Raw genomic sequence first — 14,982 nt, 5'->3', positions numbered from 1 at the left:
GAAAAGTACCAGGTGTCAGGATATCACAGAGGAGAGTTTAGATCTTAATAGCCTAACAGAATAACAATACAATTCACACTGTGGATAAGGGAAAAAAAAAAAAAAAAAAAAAAAAAAAAAAAAAATACCACAAAACAACAAAAAAACCCAAACCACAAAACAAGTTCTCACTTATGTTGGTTCTCCAGGAGCTCCTCCTGGGCCCCCACACATCTTTATCAAAGACTCCACTGCAAAACCTGCTCCTTGTGGCTCTGCCACCACCTGCCCCAGCCATTTATGCAGCCAGCTGCCCCCAGGACAACTCATCAAGCACTGACAGAGCCTAAGAAAGTGATTTTAGGGTTTTATGTTTTAGTGGCAGTACCTGCCAAACATTATTCCACAATTTACTTTATTTCTACTACTTAAATGGGAGGAATCACACAATGACTGGGATTCTAGCCATCAGTTAGGACACTGGAAAAAGAACAGGATTGTCATTGCCAACTTGCCTTTGAAAGTATATAGGAAGTTTTCAAGTCAAGTTGCTCCAAATTCCTAATCTGAGCTCCAGAATTCCTGTTGCTTGTCAGGGAATATGAGATGAACTCCTTAATTAGTTAGTGGAAAAGCAATGTTTTAATATAAAAAGCTGCTTCTTCCTATAACTGTGCAAAAATATTTATAATCTAGGTAAAAAAGAATGCAGCTGTAGTTAATCCAGAAAACTCAGAAAAGCTTATGGTGGAATTTCTTTTTCCTCATTTTTTTTATGAAGTCTTTAGGTAAATGCCTGTCATCCCCTAAGTTTTAATTATTAAAGACACTGAAAGTTCAGCTGCAAGAAGAAAGGTCGCTGTGTAGCCCTGGTTAACTGCGGGAATCAGGGATGATAAACAGGTAAATTAATTGTTTTTTCCCCTACACAATAATTGATCCGGAGCCGCGGGATGGGCACGGCTGGAGCTCCCCCTGCTGCTCACAGGCTGGGCACACTTAAAACTCAGGTGTAATAAAAACCACGGGACACACTTCGTTACAATAAACTCAGGTGTAATAAAAACCACGGGACACACTTCGTTACAATAAACTCAGGTGTAATAAAAACCAAGACAAGACACCCAAATTCGGTGTCCCCACTGTCGTGGTTTAACCCCAGCCAACAAGCCAGACCCACACTGACCATACTTCCTTAACTGATGATATAAAACACATTAAACAGTAACCCCAACCAAATACCAATTCCTGTTAAGAAAATAAGATTTATAATCTTTATTGTTTACTTACATATAATAAATATAATACAGAACAAAAACATCACACCCATTGATTGTATATCACAGGCTGTTAATCAGAATACATTACATTTTCTTTTCATTAGCCCTTTTATAGGGTTTTGGTACTGGATATTAAGAATTTCAGTTTATAAATCTTTTAACATAAAAACAATCTTCCAATTTCCATTTTCATGCATGTTTCAAATATCCATATATATACTGGTTTTGTTAAAAATATATAAGAACTGTTCAGTATTTGCAATATAGGACTTCAATTTTCATTCATTAGATCTCTATTAATATAGAGAATTTCAAAATAATTAATATCTTAAATCTGATTTTAATTAAAAATACTTATTAAATATTTTTTATTCAACTGACCTCCCATCAGATAATGAAGACAGGACAAAGACACCCCAGGCAAAAGCCAGTGCTCACTTTTAGAGAACAAAGAGTAAAAGCTCTGGTTTCTGCTTCATCTGTATTATTCTGGAATAATGGAGACACAATTTGGTATAAAGAGGGCAGGAGGAAACCAGAGTTTCTGAACAGATATGCATCTTCATTTCAGATTTACCACTGCCACCCTGCTGCTTTCTTGGCTTAAAAATCACTGCATCAAGCCCTGATATATGTTTTTCTCTGCATGAATATCCTTACCATTAAATGGAAATTAGATTAAAATGCTACATTTCTTTTTTATCAAAAATAGATCAAGGTTTAACACACTCTGAAATCAGGTTTTCAAGTGCAAATGCAATACACATCAGCAATTCACGTTCTGCTTTCACTGAGGAAAATGGTTAAAGGATGATGCATAAAGATGTTTCACAGAGGATACTTGGGTATCTGGAACTTGCTGAGCTCCCAGAACATCTGAATTATCAGCAAACTGTACAGACTTCAGGGAAAAAAAAAAAAAAAAAAAAAAAAGTTTTCTTCAGTTGAAAGCTCTTCAGTTAAAGCAGCTTCCACTTTAAAAGTATAACTGAGAATTTTCTGAACCTCAGTATAAAATGCAACGCCAGAAGAACCACCAAAACTATGACTGGCTTTGTGCATCTTTTAATGCACTCAGGTTTCAGGAGTTTCATAACTCAAGGTTTCACAAACAATTTTGTTTTACTAATATCTACTCCAAAGAGACCTTACACAAATTGTAAATCATTACAAACACCCCTTCAGCTCTACAATGCTGAAGTTGTACCTCATGCTTAGAACATTTCTCTAATTCCATTCAGGTAATGTCAACTCCAGCACCTGGCTGCACTTTCCACGTAGCCTTGTGTAAACAGCCTCTCATGAGTGCCAATTAACAGAGCATTCCTTTGTAACTGCATTGGATGGACTTCAAAAAAACCAAACCACAAACAAAAGATACCTCCTAAGTTTCCAAATACAATTTTTTTCCTTTTTTTTTTTTTTAAACAATCACAGGGCTTAATTTAAGCCTTCAGCTTCAATATAAAATGATTATTTAAAATACCTACTTTCTACATTAAATCAAGATCAACCACAGATCAATCCAATAAACTACTGCTCAAGCACTTCCTATGTGGAATTGGGCTATACAAGAAATAACCCAATGATTTTACAGCATGTTTCCTACTTTCCTACTAACATTCTTGATTGTCAATCAATATTTCTGTTTTAAAAATTTTTAATAGGTTGGTTTTTTTTTTAATTCTCTAACAGAAAAGTGGCACTGTTTGGTTGGAAAGCCCCTGCTGTACCCCTAGTCAGAGGAAAAAGTAGATTCTAAAATATTTTATAAATTACTCATTCTGGCAGTGGAACTAACTTGATTGGTATGCAAGAGGTCAGATTTGGGTAGAAGAGAAGCATCACCTGTGACACAGAAAAGGAAGACTTGTGGACTGGAAACATCAGTAACACATTGACTGGTATAATTGATAAAAATACAACCATTTGCATATAATAAAATTAGTTCTGTGCTAAATGACTAATTCCCCTCAGCTTGGTAAGTATGGGGGTTTTATTTCTTAAAAAAAAAAAAAAAATAGGGAACATATGTGAACTATAAGAGAACTACAGAATAAACAGCCTTGAATTTTTATTTCTGAGGCCATTTCAGTATTCAGTCATATTTCTTCTGTGGAACACAAAGAAAATTTGTGCACCTTCCCAGAAAAAAACCTTCAGAAGCTCATTAATAAAAGAAAGGGAACATTGGATGCAACTTTATAAATTGAGATGCAGTTAAAGGACTCTGAACTTGTAGAACTAAACAGCTGCTTTCTACAAAAATCCTCAGAGAAAAGTCCTTTATGCTTTTTAAAGTAGGAAGTGAAAGCCAGATGGAATTCTGGATGCACTCCACATCATGCCAGGTATATCCAGAAAAGGTCTGGTTACCTACTAATACCAGATGTAATGACAAGAGTGAGAACACTGACCTCTAAGTTGTCACATTACATGTCAGATTTACATTTTATGTCAGATTGCTAACACCACAGAGGACTAGGGCAGTCAAAATACAATTACACTGGCTTTACCTAGAGAGGAAATTCACTTTGCAATGAATGCAACAGGGCATGGAAATGGAAATGTCAAAGCAGAAATCATCAAGAGCAAGCTGATGCACAAGGCTGATGACTGTGATCACATGTTCTCACTATGGACAAAAGAAGTATACAGCAAAGTGAAGGGGTAAATATTTCTCATGCTGCTGATTTTAAACAAAAGTCATGTAGCAAGACAAATCCAGCTTCTAAATAATTAAGCTGAATACTGGCTATGTGGAAATATCTTTTGTGATCAGTAACAGTAGTGTGTTTACCATATTTACCAGCAAAATCCCTCCATTTATATTACTGAGGTCTTAAAGCAAACCACTCCAAATACATGCTGCAGACAGAAATACTGCAAAGGCATAAAGGTCAACCTGACTGCAGAGCTCTTTTCAATAAATTTTTACTTTATTAATGCTGTCTATGACTCTTGTGGGCTTTGGCTCAATTCCCATTCTAGCCAAAGTAACTTTACTGGAAAAGCAAAACAAAAAAAATTCCCCAAAGTGATGAGACTTGGTAAAAATTTAATGACAGAAATGAATATATTTATGTTAGAGATTTGTACTGATCTATCCCAGAATCAGATTATGTATTATTACAGCACTGTCTAACCCTGAAAGTTAATGTCACTGTCATGCCAGAAGTGCAGCTTCAAAATCAGCAGAGTAACTATTCATTTCTATGGCAAAGAGGACAAAGTAGAAAATCACACACATTTCAGCATCACCTTAGAATGGATGTTTCTCCAAAAAGTAACAAAGTGTTGGGCAGAGTAAATTTTATTGACATCTTTAAATGCTCTTAACATTCTCATCATTATTTACCTGATAAGCCTAAGGAAATTCAACATGGAAGTTACACGATGTGAAATGTTTGAGTGAAACTTGGAAATGTTTAATGTTAAAAGCAGGAATTAGTTATCAGCTCTCACAACATATGGTATCATCCATATTTCCCTGAGAAATCATGCCCTGCAATGATCATGTAAAATAAAATACAACATTAATGAAATCATGGATTAGAAAGGGAAAAAATGCATAAAAACAGTTTATGAATCACATAAATGCTACTGGAGTTATAACTATTAAATTGCAGGCACTACATGTGACAGCCAGAACAAAAATGGTAACTAACTCAAAACTTATCCCAAGAAAAGGCAACTGATTCAAAGTACCATCCTACAGTTAGCCATATAACCCAACACTGTGATATTTACATCAATTTGTTTCTTGATTTTTGAGCATGCCAGTTCTTCACTTCATTTCCACTCTGCCTTTCTGAGGCCTATTTCCATACGAAATTCAAAGTGTGTCCATAAACTCAGCCTATCTCCAAAATGTAACTGGTTTTCCCTCTCCTCTGATAGATTAGTTTAGCTCAGTAACATAATTTCCCTAAGATAGGAGGATCTTTTAGTAGGGAATAGGAAAGACAACATTCAACACTAAGAGAAATGGAACCAAGAATTACAAAGCAATCGTTTTGCCACCTTATTTAAAGCCATCACAGCTGTGAATAGCAGTACCTAGGCATGAGCATTGTGACAGGAATGACAACTGCAGCAGCACATCAAGAAAAGCAATGCAGGATCTTGTTTTTTTTGTACATTTCAAGGAGTTCTGCCATGAATAGACCAAGAATCACCTGCAGCTCCCCTGGGTTGAGCAGCAGCCCTGCTTAACACCCCCTTTCCACAAAATACTCACAGGGACACCCAGGCTGTCCTTCTGAGTCTGTGTGCAGTCCCTGCAGCCCAGCTCTGTGGCCAGCCAGAACAGTCCTGTCCTACAGCCCCTACCCCTGACAGGCATTCCCAGAGGCCAGAGCCAAGGAGCAGGATGCAGTGAAGACTGGGAGCCAAGAACAAGCCCTTAGTGCCTTCAGGAGCATTCACATGCCCCAGACTTTGTTACAGATGTGGTATTTCCATCCCTTGCTGAACCAGCATTACATCTGCAGCAGTCCCCTGTAGTGAGCACATCTTCACTGTGACTGAAACCCAACATGAAGCGGCAGAAAAACTGAAATCCTTTCCTGCCTTTGTTCTGAAGTTCAGCAAATTGCTTATCAAACTAGGTGAGACTCACCAAAACCCTAAAAGCAAAGGCATGCTCTGTAGCTTTTGGCAAATTATCATAATTTCCTCCATATAAAAAAACCAAACAGCCCCAAAACCTCAATTACACGCACAGAAGAAATTGTTGGTTGTCTCAAAGGATTACAGGAATTAGTTGGACAGTTTGACAGAGCAACACGCAGCATTCATTTCCCATTGTGCAGGCGTGGGAAATCACTGCTCCTTAACCATCCAGAGGCAATCAAAGAAATGCTCAACATCATTTTTCTAAAGCATATGTGGTTCCCACAAGAAGTAAGCCAGAATGAAGACATTCCCAAATTGAAACAGTAAGAGCAATGACAATATACACTACCACACAGAGGTAAAGCACTCATGAGAGAGCTCCTTCACATTCCAGTTGTGTCACAGGGAGGAAAAACCCAGCACATCTCCATTGCATCAGAGATACCTGAGAATCAAAGCTAAATCTCTTGTGCATTTACCAAGCATCCATCAGAGCTATGCAATTTACATTTCAAATCAGACATCATATTTATAAAATATCACTGTACTAAAAATCACAAGGTTTTGTAGAAAAAACTCCATCACATTCTATTAAATGCAGGAACAATGTTATATCAGTCATAGCTTCTGTAATTAAAAGTGTAACATGTTTCCTGTAACTACAGGGGCACCACTGTTTAAAAATCCTTTCAGCAAGGACAGTTTGTTTTGTTCCTACTATTTAAAGAACTGTAATTTAATGCAAAAACATAGCTTAAGCTACCTAGTGCCAGGAGATAAGAATATTTCATATCTTATTAAAAAAATTAATATATTTTTGTTAAAAACAAAAACATGTAGAAAAGCCCTGACTTTGAGTTTACTGAATGTTCTTCAACATTCCTGGGGTCAGAGACAGAAGAATATTCTCTTAGTACTTTTCTTAACCTCTTAGACTAATGAGTAATGCAAATTAACAGTCATATACAAGAGAGGCTACAATGATCTTTGACTTTAAGCCATGAACATAAGGGCAAATACAAATAGCAACTGCACATTTGACATTACAGATCCAACCCTGTTTGCATGACCAACTGCAAAAATCACAATACAAAATTTTGCTACAAATACTTTTTGCCCATCTGAAAGCAAACTCGGTTTTTCCAGGCTTAATGCACTGATGCCACAAGTCCCAGCTGATTCAAACTTGGAGTTAATGCTTGGTATCAAATATTCTGCAGGATCACATTGAAACATTTGATTAACTAAAAAGAGACTTTTTTTTTTCTTCTTGAAAAAAGTTAAAGCAAACATCCTCTACATTTGTCATAATTTTAAAGGACAAATCCAAAACCTAAGGAAACTCCACTGATCAAAAAATGCCTGAAAATTCTACTAAATAAAATTAGTTTGACAACTGCAATTTCTGACCCCTCTGTGGGGCTTGGAAATTTAACTGTGAAATTTAATTGACTTTCTTGTCCCTTTTGGGTTTGTGATTTTGTTGTAGTTGGTTTGGGTTTTTTTTAATTTTTATTTTTGTGTCCAAGAAGGACTTATTATCTCATCTTAAAGAGATACCTCAGATCACCAAAGTTAGTAGTGCAATCCACTATTAAAAACAGGAAAGAAAAACTTGATGAAGGTTAAATATTTGAACAGAATAGCCCAGGTTCATTTTGTCTTCCTTCCTCTACACACAGTTCTTATATTAAATTCCAGCTGCTGGCTCAAATTCTTCTATAAATATAGAGCTTAAGCATGTTACTTTCCTGCATTCCCTCTCAAATAACAGTTTTATTACCAAAAGACCAAAACTGCTTTTGGAAGGATCATTACTGAGTGTCTAAACATGAACAGATATTTCTGCTATGTCATCCTTCTGTATTTGTGTGGAGGGACAGCAGAAATACCTTACATTATGAATAACCTTGTTGTGTGGAAGAAAATACTCCTGGCTAAAAATCCATCTCATATTCATTGTAGAAAAAATAAAATCCATCAAAAGCCAAAATTAACTTTGATCTAAGTGCCTTATAGGCCAGGAGCTGAAAAATGGCATTGACTAATTTCAGATATTCCTGAATATAATTAATATAGCTTCACTGGATTAAAAAGGATAAAATACTGCGGTGGAAGGAAGATAATTATCAGTTTTAGAATAAATTTATTAATACAGCTGGGGGAAAAGAAAAATCAATGCACACACCTTTCCTTTTCATATTGCTTAGCAGATTCTAGCTCCAAACCACTGACTGAAAACTTTCACAATTAATTTGATCTCTACACCCGAAATGTCTGAGTGACAATTATGATTGAGAATGGGTTACAGAACCAGCCTGTTTTAAAACATGTATAAGAATTTATACCCAAATGTATTGCAATTAGAAATATTTTACCATTCACTGAAATTTTAAGCATTCCTGATTCTTGGGCAATTTTTTTGATTTTTAATCATCAGCACCCATTGCCATTACAAGGCTACTCAAAATGGCCTAAGACATTATATATGTAGTGTTCCAGGACCTTACAAAGATCCTGCCTCAGTAATTATAAGAATGCACTTAATAAATTATTTATCTATTTTCATCTATTAATATGCAAATAGTTTATACAACATAAAAAATTTAATTTGTACCTACTACAGGTAACATATCTATTTAGCTTTTCATCTGAAAGCCTGTAAGACTTGATGACCTGCAAACTTATTTACATAACTCACTTTAAAGTATCTTTTAAAATAATATTGTTCAGCATTTAACAAAATTGTGACTTAAAAAAAAGAAAGAAATCACTTAACAGCATTTGCTTTCTTGATTTTGTCAAGTAATGTCACCAACTCAAGTGTTATAAGGCAGGTTGGTTGCTCAGATGGACTGACTCTCTATGGTGACAGGCATGTATTAAATCTGTTCATTTATAAAATCACATGAAAGCAAGAAAAAGTTTAGAGTTTCAAAAGAACTGAAACTTCTTATTTTTACTACAATTCAGATTAGGCACTGAAACATGATTCCTTAGGGACTTTTCCAGAAGATTGTCTCTTCGCTGGTCATCACTCCATTTTTAAACTAAGAAGAAGAAGAAAAGAAGTTTTAGGGGTACATATCTCAGGATTATAAAAGTGGAATTACCGTAAGTATTTGTTTCCATATTACTAACAAAGGAAATAACTCCATGTCTTAAGATATCACAATTACTGTTTCAGTTAGAATATTTTTAATTTCATCACTAGATTTACACAAACACAACATTGGAGAATAAAAATATACTTCTCATGTAATTCTGCATGTATTATTGAAAACTCTGAAGCACAGGGCTAGGAGAGTCCTAATCTTTGCCTGCTTTAATGTTCCAAGCCAGTATTGACAAACCATGTAATGTTCCTTTTAGAGATTTGTGTAACCTCCTCTTAAAGTGGGGTGTTTTGCAAGTTCTTTAGCTATTCTAGGCTACTTTCCCTATGCTTATCATGAGAAATATTTAGCCTAATATTTAATGGAATTTACCAACTTAATTCTTGTCAATCACAAACACAGGGCTCCTTTCCACTTCCTGGACCTGTAACAAAGTCTCATGGTGTTCTTTAAACTTCTCTAAATGGCTGGTGTTTTTCATGAGACTGAAACCCCAACAGCACTAAAGAGAATTAATTACTTCAGATGTCTTCCAAACACATCATCCATGCCAAGAGATTGTATGGCTCTTCTGGTGTATTGACTCACATCCAGTTTTGGATGAACTTTGTAATACTCTTTAGTAAAAAACTACATTTCAAAATGATTGGCCAAGAACTGTGAGAATAATGTCTGGCAACAAGTAGCAATAATAATTTTGAAGATACACTTTAAAACTCTGTCCATGAATAAAGACTGACTGCATACTCTTTAAAAATGTGTCCTTGCATAACACAAATGCAACCATGAGAAGCACTCCTCACCTTTCTGTGCATTGTTTGAGTTTTATTATTTTATTTATTTACCTTTTGTCTATGAACAGCAGCTGTCTCCATCCTGTGAAACACTATGCATAGGGATGAGGCTTTCACACTGCTCACTTTCTTCTGGCATTCTTAAAAGAAACACATTTATTTACAGTCATACAGTAATATCAAATTGGTTGTTATGAAGCCAACATAAGCACCAAGTATTCAGCTGTTTGAACTTTAGCCATCAAAAATATGTAAAGACTGCTTAAGTGTATGAAGTGTATTCAAGATTGCACAATTTTCACTGCATGTGCTGGGTAAATAAATTATCATAGATGCATTAAAGGTAAAAACTGTGACAACCACTAGGAAACCTCTTTTAAAAGGTAAGCAGACTTTACATTTTTCCTTTTTCTGAGCACTACACAGGTTAATAAATGGATTGGCAACTACTGCTATTAAGAAAATACTACACCTGGATATAAAATCAGGTGAAAATAAACAGAGTGCAAGTATTGTGGCTTATAAAAGAACACAGGATATTGAAAAGGCTAAAGAGACAGGATTATAGGTTGTGACTGCCCTACCTCTGAATTCGATGCTTTCTACAAATAAAGGCAAAAATTCTTCTGATTCCCACCATCACTGGATCCCAGTTGTTATAGTGACACAAGAGAGTTGCAATGAAAAATGAAAAAAATACAGGTACTGCTCCTGCAAAAAATAACCACGAAAACTGCACCTGGAATTGAAACACAAACATCGTTCACTTGACAGCTTAAAAAAAAAAATTACATGCTGTATATTTGGAATGATTATTATTGTAAGTTTGAGATGCAGTTTGAGTTATTTTAAACAGTGTGAGTTGTTTGGTACAATTTCTATAGTTATTGCTTCTTCTAAGAACTGCATAACATGTTCTCACTGATCCTTTCTTTACAATGGAACATTCTGTTTGCACTGGGAGCTGAATAAAGACTGCTATTTCCAAATAATCTCAGTTTTAGTTTTTGTTGTGTCTCTGGTGCTAAGAAGAAAGTCTCCTAGACATTCCATGTGTTGTAAAGCAATGATCTTTCAAGTCCATTCCAACCCAAACCATTCCATGGTTGTGTAGCTCCAAACCAAGGGCACAAGGACAGGAAGAGCCTGGGACCTGCCTCTCAGGATGACAGAGCCATGAGCACGGCCCCCCCATGTGGGGAAAAGATCCAAAACCAAAGGCTTTGGAGAAAACAGATTCAGCTTTGGTACCTGGCACTGATGATCTCCTCAAAGATCTCATCAACTGCAATTGTTAAGCCCCATACTTCCTAACTGATTTCTAATGAAATCAAATTGCCAAACCTGGTCACAATTTCTTAAGATTCAGATTTATGTTAGGAAATTATAGAAAAATAAATACCCAGAAAGTTAGTAATTATGAATATTGCATAATTACCATGCCATTTGACAGTCACATGAAGGCTGCATGTACTGATATTTTAATCTTTACATTACATGGTGTGATTCTTGGGGTGTCCTGAGCAGGGCCAGGAGTTGGCCTGGGTGATCTTGATGGGTCCCCTTCCAGCTCAGCACATTCTGTGATTCCATGATTATTAGCCATGCCAGTGGCATTCTTGTGCAGATTTATTTTAAGTAGAAACAAGGCTGGCCAGAGGCACTAACAGGGCAGCTTGAAGCTGGAGACTAAAATTTGACAGGTCATCTGAGATGTGGACACCTGAGACTTCAGTGAGCACAGGCTTGGTTTAGGATATTTCCATTATGACAGAGACAGACTTGCACAAATACACTTGTCCAAAAAACCTCAAAGTCTGCAGCAGTTTGTCTTTAATTTAGGGTCCCTCACTTGTGCTTCTAATACTAATAATTTGTTTTCTAGAATGTGAGACAGAAAGGATTTAGTTCCCACAACATGAGTTAAAAAGGTAATTCGCCCTTTTGTTACCAACATCAGCTGAAAGTCATCCAATGTTTCTGCTATTTGAAATGCCTCCATGCTGCACTACTACATGAAGAATAAATTAATTTTACAAGATCTGGACCCTGTGTTTATTCAGAATAAACAGCCTAGAGATTAAGTTGTCTACTGGGAATTAGAAAAGCACAGTCCATTTTTCAGTGCATCCCAGAAGAAACTTTAGATGAGTCACTTCAGAAGACAACCTAAAATTTTCATATATTGATATATGTAACTATATTTATACACACATCACTACCAATGTATTTGCACTTGCAAACACATCTGTGTAAATCTAAAATGTGTACTGACACACAAACCTACATAAAAAATTCTTATTTTTTACTACCAGCATTAGCTTTGACGTCATGTAAGTAATTTTGGGGGAGGAGTCTACAGATATTTTATTCCTTGTTTCCTTTACAGTTATCACGAGTTATTCACCATCCCATAACAATTTAAGTCTCAAGCATGTATTGCAGATGCTTTAGGAGCAACACAAATACATATGTTCTACTATTATTGGAATCACTGCAGTGTTTGCTCTATTTCCATGCTGGAATATGCAGGTAAGACTAACACAAAACATACTGCCTATCACATATTCAGGGACTTTTAACCTTTTCTTATACTTATCCTTTTATTTTTCTGACTTATTTTCCACACTGACATGAAGTAAAAGCAAAATACAAGTTGTGTTTGGGGTTTTTCATTCCATTTTTACATGCACTAAGTTTCATAAGTCTAAAGGCACTCATTACAATTTACACTTTGTTTTGAACAGCAAAGCCTCCTTTTGGCTGGAAACACTCCAAGTGCAAAACTTGACTAATTTCCTGTACCAAATAAACAAGTACAAGTCTAATAGAATTTAATTAGAAGAAATTCTGTAAGCAAAGATCAAATTTTAGTAGTACCTTACCTTTTGCATGCACATGTCAGCTATTATGGACAGAGGTATTGTAAGGCTTAGGGCAAGTGTGCCTATCAGTGATGAGGTAAGAAAGCAGCCCCTAAAAGACAATAAAATAATATCAATTAGACAATTTAAAGACAATAAATAATAATTATAATAACGAAGTCTTACTTAAAAATTAAAAGACAACCAAAGTAATACATCAAATGAGGAAGACATTTGATGAACTGTTAGTTACTGCTCAATAAACAAAAATGAACTCACACCATCACACTCCATCATAAATCTGTGAAAGTGCATTGAATTCTTAACTAGGCAATGGATGTCTTCTGGGCTGAGGTTTAATTCCCATACTAATCTTTTGAGATGATGGAAATTTCCCTTTTCATCTAGAAAAATCTGCATTTTGTTTCTGTACCATGATTACAGCATAAGAGACTGCTTCTGAATTACAACCAACTTGTCCACAGAAGACTGTAAATGAATAAATGGTACAGAATCCCAAAAAAAATTTATCATCAGGTTAAGGAAAAAAAAAACAACTAACAGTCACATCTATCCCTACATTATTTAGTTGGTAATATGTGGTTTTGGAGTAGGTTAAATGACATTATTTACTTCCAAAAAAATAAAGACTATACTAGTGGCACACTGGACTGGTAAAGAATGATATCAGTACAAACTCTCTAATTAGTCCCAATCCAAAACTCCAGGGAAAAGGAACTGGAAGTAAAACTAGCACTGTAATTGACTGGAATATCATTCCTAATTAAACAAATACCACATATGTAAAAAAGACTGGGCACACCCATGTACTCAACCCTACACTATAGTACTTGATTTTGGGACAAGATACAATGTTTGAGGTTTGGGAGGTTTATGTGTTTGTTTGTTATTTTGCCTATATTAAAATTACACTTAACTTGACACTGATACTGAGCTGCAGTTTAATCTTATAGAATAGATACAATCACAGAAATATTTATCAACAAACAAGTTCAGCTGCAAAGGAACATATGCTACAATGAATATGTTTATACCTAGGTCTGGTGTAAAAATTTGCCAATAAACAAAAATTATTCAAATTAATACATAACTTTAAACTTGGAAAAACAAACAAAAATAATCCACACCCTCTAAAAAACTAAAAAGTTTTTGTGTAACTCCGTCTACTCCACCTGGATCTTTTGTTGCAGTATTGTCACAGAACTGTTGCAACAGAGCTCACACTCGCCTTTTGCTACTGCAACTCTGTAACACAAAGTCTCTTTGCCCCCAAATGTTAATTCTGGGATAAGCTAAGCACACAGCACTGTAATTACTACAAGAACACATCAGCAACTTCTTAAAGTTAGTGGTTGTCTTAACAGGACATTGTGACACAATGCTAAAACTGCACATGTGGACAGAAAAAAAAAAAAAGAAATAAATAAAAGAAAAAGACAAGGGCACAAACTCCAACCTAGGCAATTTTACATCTCAGCATCTGAGAACATAGGAAAGATAATTCATATGAAATATATTCCATGTATGGAGTACATACCACAGCCAGAGGAACTCTGACAAAACTGTTCCAATAAGGCCATTTATAACAATGCACATCCATATCAGTTTATTGGGAAACTCAAATGCTTCAAACCCAGTATAGTGCAGCAGGAAGAACCCTGGCCACAGCAGCAACAGATTGAACAGTCCTACAAAACCTGAACACAAAAACAGTGTTAGGTAAATCACAATAAATATTCTTCAACATGACCAAAATCTCAGCTAAAACCTATTTTGACAATGTGCATATAGAAAAGCAGCTATGAAGTAATACTTTAAATCTTTCAAAGAAAACAAATATAAGATATTTAACCCAAAATTCACAAACTAAATTTTTATCAGATATTTACAGGCTTGAAATTTAAAAGAAAATAAAAATCAGAAATCTCTTTAAGTCAGTGGGGCTGTCTGCATTCCTCCAGGAAGTTACACCCTCACGTTAAGGATCCAAACAAGAAACAATTCACACAACCAGTCTCTAAAGGACTCATAATCACAGGAGTAAGAGGCTTTCTCTACTTCCTTGGCTTTTCTAAGCCCCTTTACCACTCAGACACAGTTCAGTGCCTGAAAGCAAATCATTTAATCTCACAATGAATTAAAACTTTCAACAGAGTTACTTTTGGTCTTACCAAAGAACATTGGTATGTCAAGTTTATCTTCTCTATCTACTTTCCTTTTTATCATGACTATGTAGACAGCATACAGCATTGCTCCTACAAGAGACCACAGGGAACCTGGAAAAATGGAAAAAATACTTCCTTGAGATATG

At 35.5% G+C, this 14,982-nt stretch overlaps 1 protein-coding gene across 3 annotated transcripts in view; it reads right to left on the bottom strand.

The window, feature by feature from the left end:
- Nucleotides 1-1,239: 1,239 nt before the first annotated feature.
- The window catches only part of SLC35F5 (solute carrier family 35 member F5), a 29,546-nt gene continuing 15,803 nt past the window's right edge, over nt 1,240-14,982 (bottom strand). For all 3 annotated transcript variants that reach the window (XM_056496138.1, XM_056496139.1, XM_056496140.1), the window contains 6 exons: nt 14,843-14,947; nt 14,209-14,368; nt 12,672-12,762; nt 10,371-10,525; nt 9,838-9,926; nt 1,240-8,926 (listed from right to left, as the gene is read on the bottom strand). In XM_056496138.1, coding sequence (XP_056352113.1) covers nt 9,845-9,926; nt 10,371-10,525; nt 12,672-12,762; nt 14,209-14,368; nt 14,843-14,947 — 593 coding nt within the window. In that variant the 3' untranslated portion in view covers nt 1,240-8,926; nt 9,838-9,844. The remainder of the gene's footprint in view (nt 8,927-9,837; nt 9,927-10,370; nt 10,526-12,671; nt 12,763-14,208; nt 14,369-14,842; nt 14,948-14,982) is intronic.

Source organism: Oenanthe melanoleuca, chromosome 7 (genome assembly GCF_029582105.1).
Source record: "Oenanthe melanoleuca isolate GR-GAL-2019-014 chromosome 7, OMel1.0, whole genome shotgun sequence".
NCBI classification, from domain to species: domain Eukaryota; kingdom Metazoa; phylum Chordata; class Aves; order Passeriformes; family Muscicapidae; genus Oenanthe; species Oenanthe melanoleuca.
This window is presented reverse-complemented; position numbering and strand designations above follow the sequence as displayed.